Below are 23,190 nucleotides of genomic sequence, written 5' to 3' on the forward strand. Positions count from 1 at the left end.
GTGTTATACTCCACATGGCACCTAACAGGTCAAATCCAGCAAGACCAAGATGGAGGAGAGAGGGACTGGAGTCCTTTTGCCACAATCTCCAAAGCAGCTAAAACCTTACTTAGGTCAGCATTCTGTTCCACACCCCTTCCCCTCAGAATTCTTTGCAAACATCAATTGCTGGTGTGGTGGGACACCCCTGGAACCTGCACACTTCTGAATGAGAGTTGAAGGCAGGCCAGCTTGGGCAGAATGGTGTGTCTACTTTGGGACTGACTTGTTCCCAGTCCTACAATGCTCTGGACAACCATCTCTGAGCTGAGCCTTCCTTCCGTGTGTACCATGTTGCTGTGACATGCCTTCCCTTTCGGTTCACGACACTGGATTTCTACCCACCTGTAGGTCGTGACCTCTTTGGGTTGGAATGACCCTTTCACAGGGACTGCCTGAGTCCATAGGAGAACACAGGTATTTGCAACTCATAACACTAGCAAAATTTCAATTATGAAGTAGCAACTAAAACAACCTTATGGTTGGCGGGGGTGGGTGTCACATGAGGAGCTGTATAAAAGGGTTGCAGCATTACGAAGGTTGAGGACCTCAGGTCTACAGTTTATGGGTATTTATAGGAGTGTGTGAAGGCTGGAAACGCAGACTCTGAGCTCTAAGGGCACTCTTGCCGCTCCCCTCCTCCCTCTCTCCACTTGAGGCTGACCTTTCACTAGTACATTTTGTTGTATCTAAGCAGACCCCTGGGGAAGGACTGGCAAGGTCCTTCTTTGGAGTGTCTGTCTACATTCTTGTTAAGATTTGGAATATATACAGCTTTACACTTGACAATAATTCTGGGAGCTGATGATTTAGAATCCCAATGGTTCTTGACGTCTGCAATGAACAGACGTCAATGCAGCAGGCCATCTAGGGTGGAAGACAGGATTCAAGTTTACTCAACTAGGTTCACAACAAAGTGGGCTGGATGCACCACCTCTCATACAACAGTCACAGTCTCGGGTTCCTAGGCACAACCTGCTTCAAGAACACACATACAAGACGCTTGGAGTTCCAGTGGGCTTTTATTGAGATAAATAACAAACAGAAATAATCAAGATTTTACCAACCATCTTTTCTGAACCATGTACAAACTCCTTAAAGACTCAGGTCCATAGACCTGTACATTCAGTGTAACACATCCCAACAAAGCCAGACCCTCCCACTGGAACATCAGCCAATTAAACAGAAGGCCAATTTTCCCTTTCCCCAAATGTCAAATTTTTAAGTTCCTACTGTTCAAAGTGGAACTGGTCCCTTGTGACTAGGGACATTAGAATTTTCTTATTTTTACTAAACAAAAAAATTGTCGGGTTTTTTATTTCTTTTGTTTCAAAAAAGGGAAGTGACTTTGTATTCTCCAGGCACCCCTCCCCAAGAACCACTGGTTAAAATACAGCAGCCTGCATCTTACTAACCCAGGCCTACCCCTCCCTTGCCCTGCCCAGCTCTGTCTACTGGAGATTTAAATACACTTCTGCTGGAGTCTGTCAGCTGTGGAGGGGCAGAGTCCAGGTCAGGCTAGCTCCCTCTGACCTCATATCTGTTACAACCCTTGGACACTTAACTCTTTATTCCAAAGATGAGTTTTTACATTAGAGAAGAAAATAGATTTGCTTTGGGAGTTTTAAAAAACTATCTTTATGAATATAAAGTAGAACTACAAACTCACCAAAGTCCACATAAATTCACCCAAAATCTGGCTTACTTCACCTCCCATGAGGCCAATAATTTTGCCTGACAAAGATATTTGGCAAGAAAATCATTCCACAGTAACAATTTTAAAGATACACAGAAAGTTGAAAAAAAAAAAAGTATCCAATTAAAATAACATGGCTTAATTCCCACAAGCTTATTTCATCTTTTTGTTACTCATCTAAAGGTCAGGAGTGTGGCTAAAGGCAGTTTCCCATGAGGTTGTAAGCTTCCAAAGTGTCTCTAAATCCTTAGTGCAGACACCCTCCCTTTTGGGACACAGTACCCTCCCCTCCCACCCCTATTAAAAAAAAAAATTAAACCAAATAATCAGAATGAGATGTTTTGTTTCCGACACTTTTCAAAGCTTTGTGCTGTGCTGTTCTAATGTAGCATGATGTTATCCAACACAAAGCAGGTGGCCAAGGAAAGATGCCCTCATCTCATTCTGAAAGAGTTATGACAACCACCCACCCCACCCTACCGTTTGGGGCCAACCAATTGTTATGATGCTGGTACCCATTTGGAAGTAATTTAGAACTACTTAGGTTTTCCTTTCCAGGAAAAACATTTTATGGTAAATGTATTCCATTCCTAAGAAAGTTTCTTTCATGTTCAGAACATTAACGGAGAGAAAAAAACAGGCCCTGAGGCAGCAAGGTGTGTAACAGTCTGTAACTTATTACACAACTATATGACCAGAGGCTAAAAGCATTGAGGTGGATATTAAAAATAGGACATAGTTTTTATCCAAATGAACTACTGGGAAAAAAACAAAACATAACCATTACTTTAAAAATTACTGGAAAGAACCTGAAAGACAATTTCCAATAGTAGCAATATTCCTTATTAAGAGGGATTAAAAAGAAAAAAAAAAAAGAAAGAAAAAAAAAAGATACCAGGCTTTGACCTGGTCAGTAGGGCATCTTCCCATTAACAGCTCAAGTGAGCTAAGCACCACCCCCACCGCTGCCTCTGCAGACAGTGCTCTCTGCGGTGCCCAGCTAGTCCAAGTGCCACAAGTCAGCAGAGGCTGTACTTGAGAGTACTCTCCATGGAGTCTGTGCTTTAAGAGGGACTCACAGGCATGCGGCACCGGGCAGAGCAGTCCAAGGCTGGCCAGGGACTGCACTTTGTTCAATCACCCACATGCCCTCTGGCGAGATAGCAGATTGCATTTCTACTCCTTTCCTGCTGATGCTCTACACGGAGACCCTCACCTCGCCAAAGGCAGGAAGGAGGAGAGCTGCAGCGGTACAAGGGCAAGATCTGTTGGTCAAGAGAGATTGTTTAAAGACCCCACTCCCACCCTCCCTAGAAAAGTGACTTCCTTAATTTGGTTTGTTTTGTAACCAACACTGACTGGACTTGCCTTTGGGGTCTTGTACCGTGCAGCTCCTGCTACAGTTGTTAGAGTCAGGGTTAGATCTGAGAAGGAGGCATCTACAGGATTTTGATCCCCAAGGAATCTGGGATAAGTCAAATAGTTTCGCTTTAGAACTAGGCAAAGTCAAAAAGCAACTTTGAATAGCTGACTCTTTTATTATTCAGGTGAGTTAAGCATGGAAGCATACACATGACATACCTTGTCATAGTTTTAAGGTTTTCAAAGTGATGGAATATGAAAATCACTTTTTTTTTTTAAATTTCGTTTTTTGCTTTTTTTGTTCCCTAGATGCCTCCTGACCTAGTAGTATACTGGGTTAAAAGGGAATTAAAAACATTTTTTAAAAAAAAGTTCACTGGTTTTGATTCATCTCACTCCTTTTGCCTGGAGATCAGGCCAAACATCAAGCATGTTGGGAGGGGCACAATTTAAAGCAACACTACCCACCTAAAGCATCTGCCAGCAATTTACAATGCAGAATGACAGACAGCAACTCTTGTTGCAGCACAGAGAATGGCAAGCAGCTTTCTGCGCATGGACGTTAACAGCTCTCAGGAGGTGCCCATTCCTGCAAAAATGTTATATATCAAGATGGGCACAGGGCGTTCACTCGCACACTACAGGAGGTGACCGCAGATACCTAAGCTCCACAGTGCCAAGCCCGCCGAGGCTGGACTGGCTGGTCCAGTGAAGTACAAATCCATGCTTCTCACACTCTGCTCTAAGACTGCACTCCGTACACTTCTATACTCCAAGGAAGATTCATCTTTGTTCCCCTTTGCAGAACTTGGGAAGTTCCTCAAACGTTTAGGACAGGAGAGCCAAACCACAGAGCTTCTCAAAGCCCTCAGGGATCAGACTTCGAAGCTTCCTTACTTCCTGCTAAGACCGCTGCAAGTACATTACTAGAGCAGTGTGGTGGCGCACATGCGCCCTGGGCTTCTGGGCCCTTTTCCAACACAGGGCCTGCAGAGGTCTGCTTCCTATAGTTAGAGGCCAAAGCACTTTTTAGAATTTAGTGTTGCAGAAAACTGAGCCCCTCTCATCTTTAGCTGCTCCCATAATCGCTCTAATCCCTTAATCCCAGCAACCTTCATCCAAAAAAAATAATATATATATGTATGTATATATATATATATTTATATATATATATATGAACCCAGAAAAAAACTTATTTACAAAGTTTATACAAGTATACACATCCAATTTTCTACGGGTCGCGCTTTGCCACAGAGGAAAGAGGGTCAAGGCTCCGACAAGTCTTTACACCGAGTGCCTTTTACTGCTCATGGAAGCGTGAGAGCCAGCTTAGTGTTCTGCGGGAGAGCACGGAGGCTTGTCAAATGGCTCCTGCAGTGAGAGGCTGCTCTTTCCTCTGGGAGCGACGGTGGTGCATCTACTCAGCCCAGAAGAAAACTTTACTTGGTATTGTTTTTTTTTTTTTTAAATACATGTATTTACAGTGTGGATGGACTGCAGCTGTGAATCAACTCCTCCATAGAAAGAAAAGGAAAATGGCGCTACCGTCACTAGTCCACCTTCCGGCCCCTGGGCGTGAGTACTGGTAGAACAGGAAGCGAGACTTCAACTTGAAACCAAAATGAAGAAGGCAAAGAAATAAAGGAAAGAAACTAGAACATGACTGTTGATTCCTCGGGCTGTGTGTAAAGATGATATCCGTAATGGTCTCGTAGCATAAGGCACTTCGCACAAATAAGTAAGAAGCTCTTCAGGCTTAAGAAACAATGACTAACCAGGGAGAAGTTGAAATGCAGGAGAGTCAGTCAGCTATTGGAGAATTGTAGACAGGTGCGTGTGGTCACCAAGATTCTTCTCTTTTTAGGGTTTCTCCCCTTCTTTTCCTTTCCTCCTTCCTTGTCCCCTTTCCCCAGAAAACATTTTTAAAAACCAGCAGTTAGTGCAACAAATGTTCAGTCAGCACACAGTGCAAACAAGTGGAACAAAAAAGGTCTATTTCTTCTTTTCAGTTTTTCTTCACCAGTTAAAAAAAAGAAAAATGTCTGAGTTCTTATATAACTCTTCATAGTTCCAAAATAAAGATGAAAAAACCCACAAAGAGAAGAGCACCCCCCAAAATGATGTGTCACAGATCCAAGGAGCCTTCTGCAGTTTGTCAAAGCCTACAGAAGAAGTTTAGAAACTTCAAATTAGTATCCATGTAAGCAATATAAAACAAAGAGACATGTTTTCACAAACCTCACACTAAACTCTCTGCAGCACCTTCTCCTGAAGCTGATCTACTACTTACATCAAAGATTTCACTTGGATGTGGCAGCTCGTTCGTGTAAGTCGCCATGTGGGAGGCCAAAGCAAAAAGTCACCATCAGTCTGTCTCAGGAGAGCTAGGGCTACAGACTGGGTCGGAGAAATCAACTAAAGAACAATAGTGTCCTATAGACCCCAGGACAGAAGGCTTCAAGTTCTGACTACAGGCAGGCTTCACTCACAACCAAGAGCCAAGTGTAGGGCACACATCTCTAATCCAGCCCTTGGAAAGTGGAAGCATCAACATTAGGTTTTCAAGGCCATCCTACAGTAGTCAAACAGTATGAAGGCACCTCTGGCTGCCTGAGCCTCTCCTCAAACAAATACATACAAATAAAGTGAAAAAGTAGAATCACAGACAAGCCTTCTGTGTTCTGAATAATAGGGCTATATGGCCCTGAAGGACTTTAGGCTCCAAATTCAAAGTCTTCACAGAGTGCTGCAACTACAGGCGCTCGCTCACACTGCACAGGGTTTGGAAATCCTCTGGAGCTACAGTAAAGGATTTACTGCAGGTCTGGAGACTTAGTAGGCTATGATGCTCAGCCTTGGGTTAAATGCCTAGCATTTAAAAAAAAAAAAAAAAAAAAGTATGCACTGTAACTTGAAAATGAAGCAGCCCTCAAGCCCAAACAAGGCGTTTCTAAGGAACCCTCTGTAACAGCAGCTACTGCTCACTGCTGAGCCTAACTAGAGGCACAGGTGAGGTGTGAGGGAGGAGAGGGCATGTGAGAACCTAGAGGGTGTCTTTCTCCTTTCATCTTAGTTGAGAATTTCACACAATGTATCTTGATAGAAGGGGAATTTTAAAACAGAGACATCTTGATAATGTGTTATATGTTTGACAACAACGTATTTACTTAATACACCCATCAAAAAAAAGGGAGGGGTCAAAGGGGGGAGCAAAAAATATTTTTTTTTTTTTTTTTTTTTCGAGACAGGGTTTCTCTGTATAGCCCGGGCTGTCCTGGAACTCACTCTGTAGACCAGGCTGGCCTCGAACTCAGAAATCCGCCTGCCTCTGCCTCCCGAGTGCTGGGATTAAAGGCGTGCGCCACCACCGCCCGGCGCAAAAAATATTTTTAAACCTAGACTGCTAATGCCCTTTTGTCTTTCACTATTCTGTGAGCTCAAATCTGTTCTATGTGACTGACACCACAATGCTCAGGAAGCGGTCTATAAAGCACCACGTCTCTAATGACATGACTGCCCCACCCAAGAGATCCTCCCTTCTCGTTCTTTTCTATGACACTGGGTGGAGCTACTGTTATTACAAGAGGTTCGAGGAAGAGAACCTTATTTCTTTCCTAAAACTGAAGATTCTGCTCAGGTTACTAGGTACATACGTGCTTGTTAAGGTTTCTCGTCTTCTGCAGGCTCGCTGTGGTATTCTGCCACATACAGGCTCTTGTCAATGTTGCTCGGGATGGGTTTGATCTCTGTCCCCAGCTGCTCCTCAATACTCTTCAGGTTGAAACGATCATCATATGTGATCAAGTTGATGGCTAAGCCAAGATGACCAAAGCGACCTAAAGAAAAATGTGTTTAATGAGGTTAAGATTTGCTTAAAACAATGGAAAATACAGTTGAGTCAGAGGGACAGCAACATGGACGTCCACGTCTGTAACATGCCACAGCACACAGCAGAAAGAGAGTCATGTGGTGCCATTCTGAATGGCACAAACAAGACTGAACAAATCAGAAACAAATCAACTTAAGGTCTTTCCCTTGGCACATCAACTGTACTCAACAGGCCACAGACTTCTGGGCAACTACTCCCTATCAATCCAGTGTGGCAACCACTTACAAAGTCAGCTTGCACTGTACCAGGTATTCTCAAGGAACTGCAATTAAGTTGCTATTATGTGAGACACAGACCAGTTATATGCTAACAGCACATTTTAAAAAAAGATTTATTTATTTATTTTATGTGAGTACACTGTTGCTTTCTTCAGACACACCAGAAGAAGGCATCAGATCCCATTACAGATAGTTGTGAGCCACCATTTGGTTGCTAGGAACTGAACTCAGGACCTTTGGAAGCGCAGTCAGTGCTGAGCCACTTCTCCAGCCCAGCAGAAGCTCCCCCCTCCTTTTTTTCTCAAGACAGGGTTTCTCTGTTTAGCCCTGGCTGTCCTGGAACTCAGAAATCCGCCTGCCTCTGCCTCCCAAGTGCTGGGATTAAAGGCATGCGCCACCACCACCCCGCAGTAGAAGCTTTTAAGATACTAAATACCCAGACTTTGATGTTGGCAAGGGTCCTGGAACCCATTTCCCATGAATCCTGAGGAACAGCTATACGTAACTTTTCTGTCTTGAAATGACAAACCAGCTGGGCGGTGGTGGCGCACGTCTTTAATCCCAGCACTTGGGAGGCAGAGGCAGGTGGATTTCTGAGTTCGAGGCCAGCCTGGTCTACAGAGTGAGTTCCAGGACAGCCAGGACTACACAGAGAAACCCTGTCTCGAAAAACAAAACAAAACCAAAAAAACAAAAACAAAAAAACGACAAACTGGATGCTCATTTGCACAGCTGTCAAAATACACACACTGAACAACACATGTGTACACCACACCATCCAATCAATCCAGTTTCCTGTATTTCACTTTAAGTACATAGTAATTACTTTAACCCCTTTCTTTCCTTCTTTCTTCTTGTGAGATACTATGTGACTTAACTTTTTTGTTTCCTCATGTGGGTGCTGGAAATCAAAAAGAGCTTTACAGGCTCTTTGATAGCAGCAAATCCACTTCTCCATCCCCCTCCTCCCCACCTATAATCGTGAACCTCCTGCCTCCTCTCAAGCACAACGATTACAGGGTATGTGCCACCATTTCCAGCTCATTTGTACTCCCACCCCTGAAATTGGATCTCAAACATGGTTTTTGAGGCTGGCCTCAAAATCAGTTTGTAAACCCAGCTGGCCTCTTAACACATATATGTACAGATGTCACCTGCCTCTTCTTCCCAAGTGTACCACATCCAGACAGCCTACCTTTAAAAACATTTAAAAAATTTTTTTATAATTTGTGTGTGTTGGCAGTTGGTTCTCTGTTATGCTAAGTACCAGGACTGGATTCAGGTGCTCTATCAGGCTTAACTTTAATAAATGACACAAGGACTTGGGAAACTGAGGCAGATACTTTTTTTTTTTTAAGATGTATTTATTTATTTTATGTATGTGAGTATGCTGTAGCTGTCTTCAGACACCCCAGAAGAGGGCATCAGATCCCATTACAGATGGCTGTGAGCCACCGTGTGGTCGCTGGGAATTGAACTCAGAGCAGTCAGTGCTCTTAACCGCTGAACCATCCCTCCAGCCCGAGGCGGGTACATTTTAAGTTCCAGTATAGCCTAGCCTATCTGTGTATGTAGCCAGACCCTGTCTCCAAATACAAATGATTTATTAATAAAAAAGTTAGTTTTAACTATCAAACTAAATTGGTGTGACTGCACCACTCTCATGTTATACGTTACTTCACAAGAAAAAACTGGTGGTCATACTTGTCATCGATCAGGTCTGCTACCCCACTCTTACTCACCTGATCTTCCAATACGATGGAGATAGGTCTCCGCCAGCTTTGGGAAGTCAAAGTTTATCACCACATTCACAGCTTGTATATCAATACCTCGGGTAAACAGATCTTAAAAAACAAAACAAAAAAAGCAATAATTTTCATTATTGAAAGGTAATCCACTAATTATGCTTTTAGAAGTCCTTCATCCACTTATGGTAAATGATTTACAACTTATCTGAAGTAAACTAACAGGCAAAGCCCCTCAAACTCACAACAGGGTCATCGCCAGTTTCCCTTGCCTTTCTCAGAATACCCTTCCATAATCATTCATGACAGTGACTTTCCTGTTTTTGAGATGGGGTCTCTGGTGGCTCAAGCTAATCTTGAACTCATGTTCCCCTGTCAAACTCCCCAATGTTAGGATTACAAGCACACACTGCCATACTATGTTAGACCTTTACGGACCATGTTAACATAGGTCTTCAAACTTGAAATCTTTTTTTCTCCACATCTCAAACTTACCCAGTCTATAAAGCCAATTAATATACCATCTCTTCTGAAACTACTCGACAGCTATTAGTTTTATATTTTAATAACCATCGGGATAATAATAAACATTTCATATTACTCTCTTGTCAACCAAGCTCAACTATATTTAATCCCGGGCTCTGCAGTTGCCGGCTGGCCTTCCTGCTAGCAGAGCGGGTAGGTCCTGAACCTGAAGGGACCTTCCTGTCCAACCCCAGTGCTTGCTGATCACACAACACCTGGCACCGACTAGGTCTGCTGTTGTATTTTGGTTTTTATAATTTTATTTTTAATGCTCATTCATTTGTACTCCATTTTAAGGCTGCTTCTGAGACGACAAAGTCATGCTATACAAGTTTACCACCTTTCTAATTAAATTGTCATTCCTGAAGAAGTGGCAGTTTATTGTTCATTACTTTGTTTTTTTGAGACAAGGACTCAATCTGTTGCACAGGCTAGCTTCAAACTGTCAGTCACCTGACACAGGTAGGAGTTTATATACTGCAAACATACATTAAAAATCTTGATTGAGTGCAGTGCATAAAACCCTAACCCCAGGCAATCCTAGGATTACAGCACCAAAACTTGGCATGTTGGCACACCCATAACCTCCTGTCTCAGAAGAGGAAGTGGGTCACCCTGAGCTTCACGCTGAACTTCAGACTCTTCTGGGTTACAGGAGACCCCGACTCAATAGATAAATAAAACCAACTCATCAGTGTAGTAATACGTGTCACTGTACACGTACCGTAAGTACTAGCAATGTCTTTCTTTGTAATGTTAGGACTGAATTCACAGCTCCTAAACTCCAACTTTTTATTTAAAGTGGAAAAATGGAGGAGGCAGGTACATGATGGCAAGCTTCAGTTTTCTTATGAATATTCAATTTGACTAACTACTTTACTTTCACTAGTAAGCTATTTTATAGGTTTTCCAAATGTAGGAAAAAATATAATAGATACATCTATACAAGCCAAATATTTCAACACAACTTAAAAAAAGGTAATCACTCAATAATATGGCTGCCTTCATAAAACCTGCAAAGACCATACCAGCTGGCATGACAAGGGTAAAGGAAGACGTCACGGCCCCATCTCTAGATAGCTGCTGAGAGGAGAACCACTTCTCTCAGGAGTGGAGGCCCCAATCCTAACTGGTTGATCCGGAATGCACGCTATCATACAGGCACACACAAAAAAGATTATGTGTCTACATGTGTGCACATCCACGTACAAAAACCCAACAGTAAGGACAGAGGACGAGGTCATGAGTGAGAGGGGAAGGTACAAGGAGGAATGGTAAGGATTCAACCACAACATGTTTAAGAATGAAATTCTCACATTCAGAACTGGAGATGAAAACAGCACTCTGTATGTGCATCTATGTAATATGATTATAATGGACAAGTGGTTTTCCTTTAGGATTCCTGCTGGACATGGTGATACGTAGCTATAACCCTAGCACTCTTTTTGGTTTTTTTTTTGGTTTTTCAAGACAGGGTTTCTCTGTGTAGCCCTGGCTGTCCTTCAACTCAGAAATCCGCCTGCCTCTGCCTCCCGAGCACTGGGATTAAAGGCGTGCGCCACCACCGCCCGGCCTAACCCTAGCACTCTTGAAGTCAAGGCGGAAAGACAGCTGTGAGTTAGAGAACAGCCTAGACAACATCCTGAGGTTGTTTCAAAAACAACTACTTAACAAAACAAAACAAAAACTAAAAGCTCTAGTAATTTAGTTTATACTAACTAGAATGTAAGTCGTTAAGAAAACTAGAAACATGTAAGAAGTTATTTTTATAGTCACTTCCTGATTACTAGGGACAACCAAATTTAGTATCTGGTAGCAGTAACAAGTTTTTTTATTTATGCGCATTTTCACAAAAATCCAGACTCAAAATTTTTTTTAAAAAAAAACAGGTGGTTAAAGAGATGGTTCAATGGTTATGAGAATTTGCTGCTCTTTCCAAAAGACACGAGTTCAGTCTCCAGCACCCACATCAACAGGCCCACAACTGTCTTTTAATTTCAGTTCCATGGGATACAATGGCCTCTTCTGGCCTCTGCAGGCGCCTGTTGTACACACATGGTAGACACTCATAGACAGATAGAAAGACAGACAGACACAGACACACACACATAAATTAAAAGAAATCTTTAAAAATAATATGTATTATGTATATAATTGTGCCAGGTGTGGTGGTGCACACCTTTAAACCCAGCACTTAAGAGACAAAGGCAAGCTAAAAGAAGTGAGTTTAAGACCAGTCTGGTATACATATCCAATTTCCAGGCCAGTAAAAGCTATATAGTAATATCCTGTCTCAAAAAACAAAACAAAAAACCAAAAACAAAAAAACTAACCAAATAACCAACCAACCAAAACCTCTAAAATAAAATTATCTGACTGTATAGTTACATGTATATGTGAAAATTCACATAATAAAGATAAGCATATTTACCAAATGTATACATTATAGTTCAAACTCCAAGTCCTCACAAGATTATTCATCTTCTCACACTAATAATAAGATTAAATTCCTAATATATAATAACTGGGAAGGCACTCATTCTATTAGTTTGTCTGAGCTATATTTGTGCCTCCCCCTCTCTACCCAGGTTTGTTTTTCTGTAGTAATGGAACAACCAAAAATTAGAAAATCTTAGTCTAGGGTATAGACTAGTTTGATTCTGGGAAAAAAAACCAAAGAGACACAACAACTTCTAAAATGCAATTTTTAGTAAAGTTACTTTTGTGCTTGCTCCCCTTGGATGTTAGAACTGTTCAGAGGGCACAGAAGTGCAAACCTATTTTAAAGCCACACGTGCAGCAGAAGCATTAGGGGGAACCCAACGTTAGGAACTAAATAATACCCGTTGTTAACCTCGGAACTAAACAGCACATTCTTCTCTTTAGAAGCTTTCAAAGTGGCAGCAAGGTGTAAGAAGCTGTTACAGGCTTCACTACATGACAGAAAAAAATCCAGCCAAGAAAGAAAATAGTGGGTCCAAGAAACACAAAAGCACTTACCAGTGCAAACAAGATTGCGGCATAAGCCATTTCGGAAGTCATGAAAGACACGATTTCGATGTTCCTGGGGGAGGGAGGGGGATAAACTACTGAGTAAAATTTACAGACAACACAAAATTTTCATCATGGTTTCTCCTACCCAATCAGTTCTTCAATCTCACATTTGGTCTTATACAAACACCCATGCTTCTGTAGCAGCAGTCACAATGTCTGTCTGACACACTGCATCCCGTCATGTAAGCACTGTATCATTTCTATCCTCACAAGGTCAGGCATAAGACATGCTGAGATCACAGTCATATAACATTTATGACAAACATATTGTCATATTTACCCTATTTTATCATCCTAATGAACTTTTTACCATATCTAATGTATAAACTATATTACAGCAAGCACATACATACAATCTGGTACTGTCTATGATTTTAGGAATCCGATATGGGATCTTGGAACTCTCCTTTGTAAGGAGCTACTGTATTATTAAAATCTAGAGCAATGATTTCTGTAAAAAAATGTTTTGCATTGGTATTCTCCAGTAAAGGAGTCACTAGCCTCAGGGATTTTAGCCTCAGGGATTTGACGGAGGAACAAAACGTTAAATTGTATTTGCTTTTACCTAATTTAAGTGGCTACGTGGAGCTATCTAATAAAGTTATTACATTAAACAGTACAAATCCAGAAAATACCTGAGAAAGAATGTCTCTTCCTATGCCCTTCCCTCCCCACAGGATTTCATGCCACTCAGGCTGATTTCGAACTTAGTATGGAAGAGAGAGGACTCTTCATTTACTATCTCTAATGTCAGGACTCAGGCACAGACCAAGAGACCTGACATTCTGTACTGCTTTTAAGCCTGTTAGTTTAAGAGAAGGGTTCTTTGTCTACTAAAGAAAAGTTCCTTCATTTGTCCTTTTCCTGGAACCAGGAATTTCAGCTCAGGACACTGCTCTACCACTAATGTGACAGTCATATTAACCTAACCTAAGACAACACAGGACAACACAGTTTATTCTTACACACAAGGCATTTATGTAACACTGTAACAAAAGAAAATGTAAGAAATACTTAGGAAAAGATTTTTTTATTAAATCTATGCAAGTTCTCAAAATCAGACTTACCTGCCTCATTTTAGCATGGATATAAAAGCAAGAGTAACCCAGCTGAGAAATCTTCTTGGCCAGTAATTCAACTCTCTGAGAAGAGTTGCAGAAAATGATCGACTGGTTTATCTGAAGCTAAACACAAAAGAGAAATATGAGAAAGACAAAAATATTTGTTTTGCCAATCATGAAAATATTTAGCCAAAATTTTCAGATGAAATTTGGTTTCACTGCAGAAGAGTATCTATCTCATAAGGGCCGCCTAACCGCCAGAGGCGACATAGTAATGTCCTACAATGCCGCTGTTAACACTGAATCCACAAAGAAGCACTGCTTCGAGGCTGGAAAGATGGCTCTGCAGTTAACACCACACCCTGTTCTCAAGAGGACCCGAGCTCAGCTCAGCTCAGTTCACACCGCGTGGGGCACACAACTGCCTAGACCTCTACTTTGGAGGCTCTAACACCCTTTTCTGGATGTTTCGAGAAGCTGCACTCATGTGCATACAACCCCACACAGTCACATTCACTAAAATAAACAAAAAGTAAAAAGAATCATGGCTTCTAGGGAAAATGCAAAGTCAGGTACTTATGAGCTTCTGGTAATGGTTTATAAACAGGCAAACATTTACAGCAGTGCAGAGGCCATTTTGGAATGAAATGATGAATAACAGCACCAAAATTTGAAAAACAATGGTTCAAAGACTGGAAGATGAATATGTATTTGTAACATTTATAGCTAAAACAAGAAGGCAGAAGAATGTCTCCTTCTTGGACCTTGGCTGGGATCAATTTTTTTTGGTCACAATGCACATGTCTACAAAATGACCAAAACACCTTCAGTTCTAATTTGGAGGCCACAGATAAATTTTTAGCAACTAGTATTCACAAAGCAGGACGAATTGTAACTATGGTAAATGATTTAACTGTACAAGTGAAGTACTTGTGTCATCAGTTTCCACTTTAAGCCAATCAAAGCTCCCTTTACTAAACAGTAGGACTTTTTACAGTGAAAATAAAGGGGAAAATGAAAACTGTCCAACTTGCTAGGAATTTGTGAAGACAGGACTCAGCAGAGACGCCCGCTGCTTACCCTGGAGAACAGTGTATTGAGGCAGTGCACTTTTTGGCGCTCCGTTACATAGGCATAGTACTGGGTCACTCCCTTCAGGGTTAGCTCCTCCATCAGGTTTATCTCGTAGGGTTTTTGCAGATGGGAATTCTAGAGTAGGAGGGAGGAAGAGTCAGTCCAAGGTAAAGACTGGGCTTCTCTTGTAAACTGGAAGACTTGCAGGCATGCTAAGGCAAGAGCTCCACCCCCAGCTCCCATTTCTTGCCCTAACTTGATGCACTAAGGGATGCATCTCTTTTCAAAAACAAGTATTCATAAAATAAATAAGTTATCTTAAAATGGTAGACCTCAGACGCAAATGTAGCTCATAGAGACGGATTATAACCAACTTACGATGGGATATGTCACCTTGGCACAAAGACTTGAAAGAAATAAAATCACAACTCCTCTCATTTTGAAACAGGGTCTCATGGCCAGCCAGTACTACACATAGAAACTGTCTCCAAAAACCAAAACCAAGAAAAAAAGACCAACCGACAGGTAGACAGACGGCAAAACTTACGTAAACCAGGCTAGCCTCAAAATAAATAGAGATCCAGTTAATTAAAAAAAAAAAAAAAAAAGTACACACACGTACTTTTAATCCCAGTACTTGGGAGGCAGATTCAGGAGACCTCTATGAGTTTGAAGCTAACCTACTGGCCAGAGCTACACAGTGAGACCTTGTCTCAAAAACAAAACAACAAAAAAATCACAATAAATCCACGCACAAATCTTTACTAATCGTATTTAAAAAACAAAATAAAAAACCTGAAGTAACATAAAGCACATATATTCTGATAATAAAATGTAATTACAGGTAAAAGCATACTCAATAGTACCATGAGGACACTGATTCCAAGTACAGATTTAATACTTACCATAAACTTTTGTACACTAAGAGGGAAAGTAGCGGAATATAGTAAAATCTGCCTATTTTTAGGTAGTGTGAGAATAATATCCTCCATTATCTGCACAAAATCCTGTGACAACAACTTATCTGCCTGTAATACAAAGAAAAGTTACTTTTAAAAAAGAGTTAAGACATTAAAAGTTTTAGATAGCAATATAAACAAAAGGCAAAGCTCCTGGCTATGCACACAAGACTCCTTAATACATACAATGTCCAAAGTTACCAAGACAAGCCCTAAGCAGTGCAGAAGGGGATGGAGCCTAGCATGGTAACTTACGCCTATAAGCTCAGCACCTGAGTGGCTGAATTGGGAGAGAAGTGAGAATCTGAGGTTAACCTGGGCTATTATTATGAATCTGTCTTAACCCAGAGGAAGCTATAATCCCTAAAGAAAAAAGAAATATGTAGACTATCAAAATCTTTCTTCTTTGACAGAATTTAAATGTGATTCCCATTAAAGAGATAGCAGAGTATACTGGTCAAAACCATGTTTTGAGCTGGATGTGGTTGGCATAAACCTTGCTCTCACCGGACGTAAACTCAAGGGCTGAACTGTTTTAATTAGCTGTACTGGGACCCACTCAGCCATGTTTCAGTGTCCTCAACTATGACCACCGGCTATCCACACCCTATAAAACACTCTAAGACTAAAAACTCTTATCAGATGAAAAACCTCAAAGGCCAGAAACTAGTAATCCAAAACAGAACAGGGAAGTAGCTGTAACTAAAACATGAAGACAGACAGGCTGAATGCATGAAGCAGGCCTATGCCCCAGAGGCAGATGAGGAGTTTCTGTTTATTTATTTTTAAGATCAAGACTAGTCTCACTGTATAGTCCTGAGTGGCCTGAAACTTTCTGTGCAGCCCTCAGACTCCAGACAGACATCTGACTCTACCTCCCAGGTAAAACATTTGGCTTCGGTTGAGTAATTTCTTAAAAGGCATTCATATTAGGCTATAACCTAAAGAAGCAACAAGTTTCATAGACACAAAAGGACCAAACACTATAAAGAAGCAGATGCAAAACAAAGGGTTAAAAGATATTCCTTCCATGCTCTTAAAATGTAACTCTGAATAGAAAGATTTAAAAAGAACTTGGCTCGGTCATTTGGTGTCACAGATATCCAGGATAGGGCTCGCTTCATACACTGAAAACCGTAAGCGAAGCTCAGAGAGTACTGCAGAGTTCTTTCAAACGAAGAAACACTACCTCATCCAATACGATCATCTGGACATGATCAACCTTTGCTACTCCTTTCTTGATAAGATCCAGGATTCTGCCAGGGGTAGCAATCACCACATGCACTACAAAGATTTACAGAAAAAAAAAAAAGATTCAGAAAATATATTCATTCCTGTTAATTTTATAAAAAAAAACAAACAAAAAAAACAAAAACAAAAAACCCAACCTTATAATTTTATAATATGTATTTAGCATCATAAATACTATTTATAGAGATACAAATTAATACAAAAAGGTACAAAGACGTATTTTGGGCTGTATATTTCCATCTCTTCTCACAATAGCTAGACGATAATTGTTTCACCTTTTCAATAAGAGGCTAGTTTCCCAAATCACTAATTCCAACTAAAGGACATACAACTTATCTTATGACAATCTGGAAGAAATAAGAGCCAGAATCACAGGGTTTCTCACACAAAAAGACATGTCTTAAATCTGGGCAATGCTGCTTAGACGGTTTTAAGGGGGAAAAAATTACTGATCACTAAAAACAAAATTGTGCAAGTTAAAAATTATAGCCACATAACCAAATACTAACATATACTAGCATTCTGAGGAAGCTGACTCTACACTGGGCCGACTCTTGCTACTTTGTTACTCTTCTTCACTCAGCAGTGTACCATGGACAGCACTTCATGATCGCTCAATACAAATCAGTAAATTGTTACTGAGTGAAACTCCATTCAGGCTCGCTGCATCTAGCCAATCTCCTGAAGTATTTAAATTTTCCTTCTTTTTCAGTGTTACAAACCACACCAGAGTAAATAACTTTGTATATATACAACTTTATATTATCAAAGTTCTTGAAAATATGGTACTTTGAATTACATTAAACAATACTAAAAAATAATTAACCCTAGCATTCCAGAGGCAGAGGCAGGCGAATGTCTGTGAAGCTGGGTTTGAGGACAGTCTGATCTACATAGAGAGATATCGTTTCAAGAAAACAAAATCCAAAAATACTAATAAGCTATCTATTTTTTTCTCTTGAAAGAAAGACATGGTTGATCTTACTCTTTATTTTCCACTACAGTGTTTCTCTGTTCAGTGATTCCTTGTTAGGACAAGGTTATGTGCTGCAGGCTGGCCTTGAACTCATTATGTAGGTGAGGAGAACCTTGCTTTCACTTCCCCAGTGCTGGAATTACAGGTGTGTGTCACTAACTCCAATTTGTTTGGTGGGGGAACAATCAAAGTTTGTATGTGCTATGCAAGCAATTTACGCACTAAGCCACCCTCCGTCCCTTAGTTAATTATTAAAACATTTTAGTGCCAGACAGTGGTAACACATGGTTTTTACCCCAGCACCTGGGAGGCAGAGGCAGGTGGATCTCTGAATTTGAAACCAGTCTGGTTCATAAAGCAAGTTCTAGGACACCCAGAGCTACACAGAGAAACCCTGTCTCAAACAACAACAACAACCATTCAAGTTTTAGTTATTTCCTAAAAGGAAATCTTGGAGACTGGAGAGACAGCCTGGTGGTTAAGAGATCACACTGCTCCTGTAGATAACTCAGGTTCAATCAATCACCAGCACCTATATCCTAATTCTAGCCCCAGGGGATCCAACCCCCTCCCCCACCCTGTCCCCATAGGCACCTGTACAACATGTGCATAACCACACCCCACCACCACATAATTACAAGTAAGTCTGAGAAATCCATAATGAGCTATTTGTAGCTACTATCAGACAGCTCCTATCATCTCCTACCTGTATCATCAAGGCGCATTATGTCATCCCGTAAGTTGGTTCCTCCTGTGGTTGCCATCACTTTGGCCCCTCCCATGTGTTTGCTGACCTGGATGCAAATTTGACTGACCTGTAGAGCAAGTTCTCTAGTGGGAACAATCACCATTGCTAGAAAATATCAAAGAACAAAGGAGTGGGGGAAGAGAGACATGCCATATTTTAGAAATTTAAGCAACTATAAAAATAGTTTCACTGAGGTGGTATGTCTAAACACAAAGGCATGACATAGACATTAATATACCAGAGTCTTAAAAAGTACATTTGTTTGACAGAAGAGAGTCACTAATCTAAATACTTAAGTAGGAAAAGCATCCTGCTCAGGTTCGTTGGAAAATTAAAAAAAAAGCTTTAGAGGTGAAATCTTAATTCTATGAACTGACTCCAGATACAACTATAGAAACTTGCTTCTTTTCTACTGTATAAGCTCTTAAAATGTGATACACTCAAGCCTTTACAAATAGAGCGTTCCCTGTTTCTACAAGGAGCACTGCTGACACAGCTCCCACAAGGGAAGGCAGTTGCAGAGGCTGTAAGCAATGACTCATTTAACCTCTCATCAGTTGCTTTTCCTAACTACAGAGCAATAAAGATTGCTTTGCTTACCTCCCAGGAACCTTTCTGCAACTGTTTATCAATAAAAAAAAAAGTACTCTGAAGATGGGAAATTCCCTTTAAAAGTCAGGAATAATTTTTAGACAGTTAGGCCAAATATAGTAAGAAGAGAGTAATTACATGAATTCTGACCAAGACTAAAACCTACAAAGCTCCAAATACAGCCCCCACCTCCACCCCCCTCCCCACCTTATTCAGCTAACCTTGAATATTATCCTTCTTCAGGTCCAGCCGTTCAAGTAAGGGGATGAGGTAGGCACCGCTTTTGCCTGTTCCATTTTTTGCTCTAGCTAAGATATCCCTACCAGATAAAGCAATGGGAATGCTCTCCTCCTAAAAGACAAGGTGATGCAAAAATTACTTGTGAGTAAAACAGATTACCAGACTCTTCTCTAAGTCACACTGAAGAACACCCCTTTGGTACTGCTCTTTAGTGTACTATGTTTGTATCTTGTATGAATGGTGCAGACCCAAGTGGATTAGCAGGACCAGTGAGCATTAACACTATTTTGAACCAAAAGTTTGCGAAAACTGTTAACAGAAAAACAATAGCTGAATTCCAGTGTAACAGAAAGGGTAGCAAGCTGGGTATGGGTGTGATGATACATATCTTTAATCAGGTAGATTTTCGTTCAAGGACACCCTGGTCTTGGCAGCATGGGCAACTAGAGAAAAGATCCTGTCTCAAATAGGGGGAAAAAATCTCAAAGGGTTGTAAATAGTCCTCCAACAAAAGACATTTTTGTTAGAAATAACAAATGGCCACATAGTAACTCACGCCTGCAGTCCTAGTAGGCAGGAGCAGGAGCTCAACACAAGCTTGACAAATATAAAAGCTTGTCTAAAAAACGGGAGTAAAGGGGCACTAACTCCAAGAGAAGCTTATACAGCATAATGCTAGTTTCTATTATTATTATTCACTTACAACCTACTTACTGCCTCCTCCCCCTTCTTCTGAGTGGGAGTCCCCCTGGGTGTCCCCCCACCCTGGCACATCAAATCTCTGTGAGGCTAGGCACATCCTCTCCCACTGAGGCCAGACATGGCAGCCCAGATACAAGAACATATTCCACAGACAGGCCATAGCTTTTGGGATACCCCAGGCCCCAGTTGTTGAAAACCAACATGAAGATCAAACTGCACATCTCCTTACTACACATGTGTGGGTAGGCCTAGGTTCAGCTGTGTATGCTCTTTGGTTGGTCTTTCAGACTCTGAGAACCCCAAGAGTCCAGGTTACTTGACAGCACATCCTGTTTTCAGACTGGTAAAGTCAATCATGCCACATGAAAAATGTGTATAGTAGGTTGGAAGTGTAAGTTGCTGACTGAATGTACATTTTTGTACAGTACAGTACAGTAGGCCATTTGGAATGCCTTTGGTTCAATGCCCAGTATAAAAACAAACAAAAAAAAAAACCCAAATCCCAAAGGAGGGGAGTAGACGAGCTTCCTCTTACACAAGTTAGAACGTAGACGTAACTGACAACGTCTCTGGGACCTGACTGGTGCTTCTGTTTTATTACATCAACTTCCAAAGTCTTTATCAACGCAACTTCTCTGTCCTGAATCATGTTTCACTCAAGACAGGCCCTGTCATATCACTAAAGGTAACATTTCATTTTCATTTTTTAGCTTCCTTTATCAAATGTGTTTTCAATAACCACAACAAAAATAATACTTATTATCTGGGACACAGTAAAGAATTAACGAGTTACTAAAAATTAAATACACATAGAAATTAAAAGTGAAATAGGCACAAGTAAGACAGAGCATACATTGTTAAGTTACAAAATCCTACAAATAACCTGTTCACAAGCTGTCACTCAACAATGAGCTCTTAGCTTTTATAAGACAAAGTGTTTGGAAAGGGTTCATGTAAAAATAAGCTTTAAAAAAAAAGATATTGGGGGCTGGAGAGATGGCTCAGTGATTAAGAGCACTGACTGCACTTCCAGAGGTCCTGAGTTCAAATCCCAGCAACCACATGGTGGGTCACAACCATCTGTAATGAGATCTGATGCCCTCTTCTGGTGTGTCTGAAGACAGCTACAGTGTATTCATATATAATAAATAAATAAATCTTTAAAAAAAAAAAAAAAAAGATATTGCCGGGCGGTTGGTGGCGCATGCCTTTAATCCCAGCACTTGGGAGGCTGAGGCAGGCAGATATCTGAGTTCAAGAGTTCGAGGCTAGCCTGGTCTACAGAGTGAGTTCCAGGACAGCCAGGGCTACACAGAGAAACCCTGTCTCGAAAAACAAAAACAAACAAACAAAAATTTATTTGTATGTATCTTCCTGTGTCTTTCTGTGTGTGTCTCTCTCTTTCTTTCTCTCTCAGTCCAGGAGGAGCCAGAAGAGGGTATCAGAGTCCCTGGAGGTGAGTTAAAGGCAGGCAGTTAAGAGCCACTGAGGTGTGGGAACTCAGCCCCCCTGCAAGCAGCATCTGCTGTTACCCATAAACCATCTCTCTTCAGCCCCATAAAAATCAAGGTTTTTATAATTCTGAAAAGAAATTAAACCTTTATAATTTCCTACTTTAAAGCAAACATAAAGTAATAAAAGCAATGTCCTGCCACTCTCAAATTTGACATTACAGGCCAGCTAACTATACAAAACACTTTTTTATCCAAAAACTTCATATAATGACTCAACATCCATGTACTTCAGAGACAAATAGCACTGGTCATGGAACTCCAGGAAAGACAAAGTTAACAGAGGTAGAGGAGCACTGCTGCGAGTTTTCACCATCACTGAACCTATTTAGGCATAGAACCAACCCTTGAGTTTGGGAGAAACTTAACCCCCCCCCCAAACTTTTTTCTCCCTTATTCATCTCAAAAACTAAAAGCATAAGAAGCATTTAATACTTTCTAGTTTGTTCTGTCATATGGCTTCTGACCGTCTGAGCCTAGGCTGGTCTCAAACTCTTAGGATCCCTCTTACTTCAGCCCCCTGAGTACTAAATTTACCAGCATGAACTGCCAAGCTCAGTGAAACAGTTCAAAAAATATTTATTTACTTTATGTAAGTACACTGTCGCTCTTCAGACACACCAGAAGAGGGCATCAGATCCCATTACAGATGGTTGTGAACCACCATGTGGTTGCTGGGAATTCAACTCAAGACCTCTGGAAGAACAGTCAGTGCTCTTACCTGCTGAGCCATCTCTCTAGCTCCTCAAAGACAACGTTTTAGAAAACTGTTTGTATATAGTTTCAGAGCCTTCAGCCTTCCCACTCCCCTGACCCCTAAGCAAAAAGCAAGGGTGTAGTATATAAACAACTTATTTCACACTGAAAAGGCTCAGAACACCGGCAGGTGAAATGGCTAAAGAACAGCACTTGCTGAATAAGCCTGGTGACCCTTCCTGCCTCCCATGAAGAAAGGAGAAAGCTGTGCTTGGGTCTACACATGGCTGGCAGGCGGATACAAACCACACACACCTTCTGCCCCCACATTTAAAAATCTTCAACAAAGTCAAAGAATTTTGAACCTGCTCACTGTTTCTAGAGCTCCAAATCCAATATGTCACCTTTGAACCAAAGGTCAACTATAACAATTTGCTAATCATACCAAATACATTTTATATACCTCAGTTGAGAATGATCATCTGTATATGACGTTTGGTAGAAGAAGGGACAGAGCAAAGGATTGCTTGTATCCAAAGTTGGCCTCTTAACTCACACAAGATGACCCTAAAAATCTGACCCTCTTGTCTCCATTTCCAAAGTGCTGGGACTGCTCAGTTTATCTGGTGCTAGCTATCAAACCCAGGGCTTCAAGGATGCTAAGCAGGCACCCTACTGAGACAGACAGACAGACAGACAGACACAAGCTTTTTTTAAAGCTCAAGAACTATATTGTTAGGTTTAAAAGAAAAACCCCTAGCGCAGGCCAGCTGTGAACCTCAGAATTGATAAGCAGCCACATGATGAATAGGGAGGATCCAGAGAAAGCACACACAAGCCTAAAATCTTGGGG

The 23,190-nt window shown here is 41.0% G+C and overlaps 1 protein-coding gene across 4 annotated transcripts in view; it reads right to left on the reverse strand.

The window, feature by feature from the left end:
- Positions 1-1,042: 1,042 nt before the first annotated feature.
- Positions 1,043-23,190, reverse strand: part of Ddx6 (DEAD-box helicase 6) — a 37,183-nt gene continuing 15,035 nt past the window's right edge. For all 4 annotated transcript variants that reach the window (XM_028783693.1, XM_028783692.1, XM_028783689.1 and 1 more), the window contains exons 5-14: positions 19,410-19,539; positions 18,556-18,702; positions 16,812-16,906; positions 15,569-15,691; positions 14,670-14,798; positions 13,596-13,712; positions 12,475-12,538; positions 8,947-9,048; positions 6,751-6,933; positions 1,043-5,259 (exon numbers count right to left, since the gene is read on the reverse strand). In XM_028783693.1, the coding sequence (XP_028639526.1) occupies positions 6,758-6,933; positions 8,947-9,048; positions 12,475-12,538; positions 13,596-13,712; positions 14,670-14,798; positions 15,569-15,691; positions 16,812-16,906; positions 18,556-18,702; positions 19,410-19,539 (1,083 nt within the window). In that variant the 3' untranslated portion in view covers positions 1,043-5,259; positions 6,751-6,757. The remainder of the gene's footprint in view (positions 5,260-6,750; positions 6,934-8,946; positions 9,049-12,474; positions 12,539-13,595; positions 13,713-14,669; positions 14,799-15,568; positions 15,692-16,811; positions 16,907-18,555; positions 18,703-19,409; positions 19,540-23,190) is intronic.

Source organism: Grammomys surdaster, unplaced genomic scaffold (assembly GCF_004785775.1).
Source record: "Grammomys surdaster isolate TR1022 unplaced genomic scaffold, NIH_TR_1.0 1164, whole genome shotgun sequence".
NCBI lineage: Eukaryota > Metazoa > Chordata > Mammalia > Rodentia > Muridae > Grammomys > Grammomys surdaster.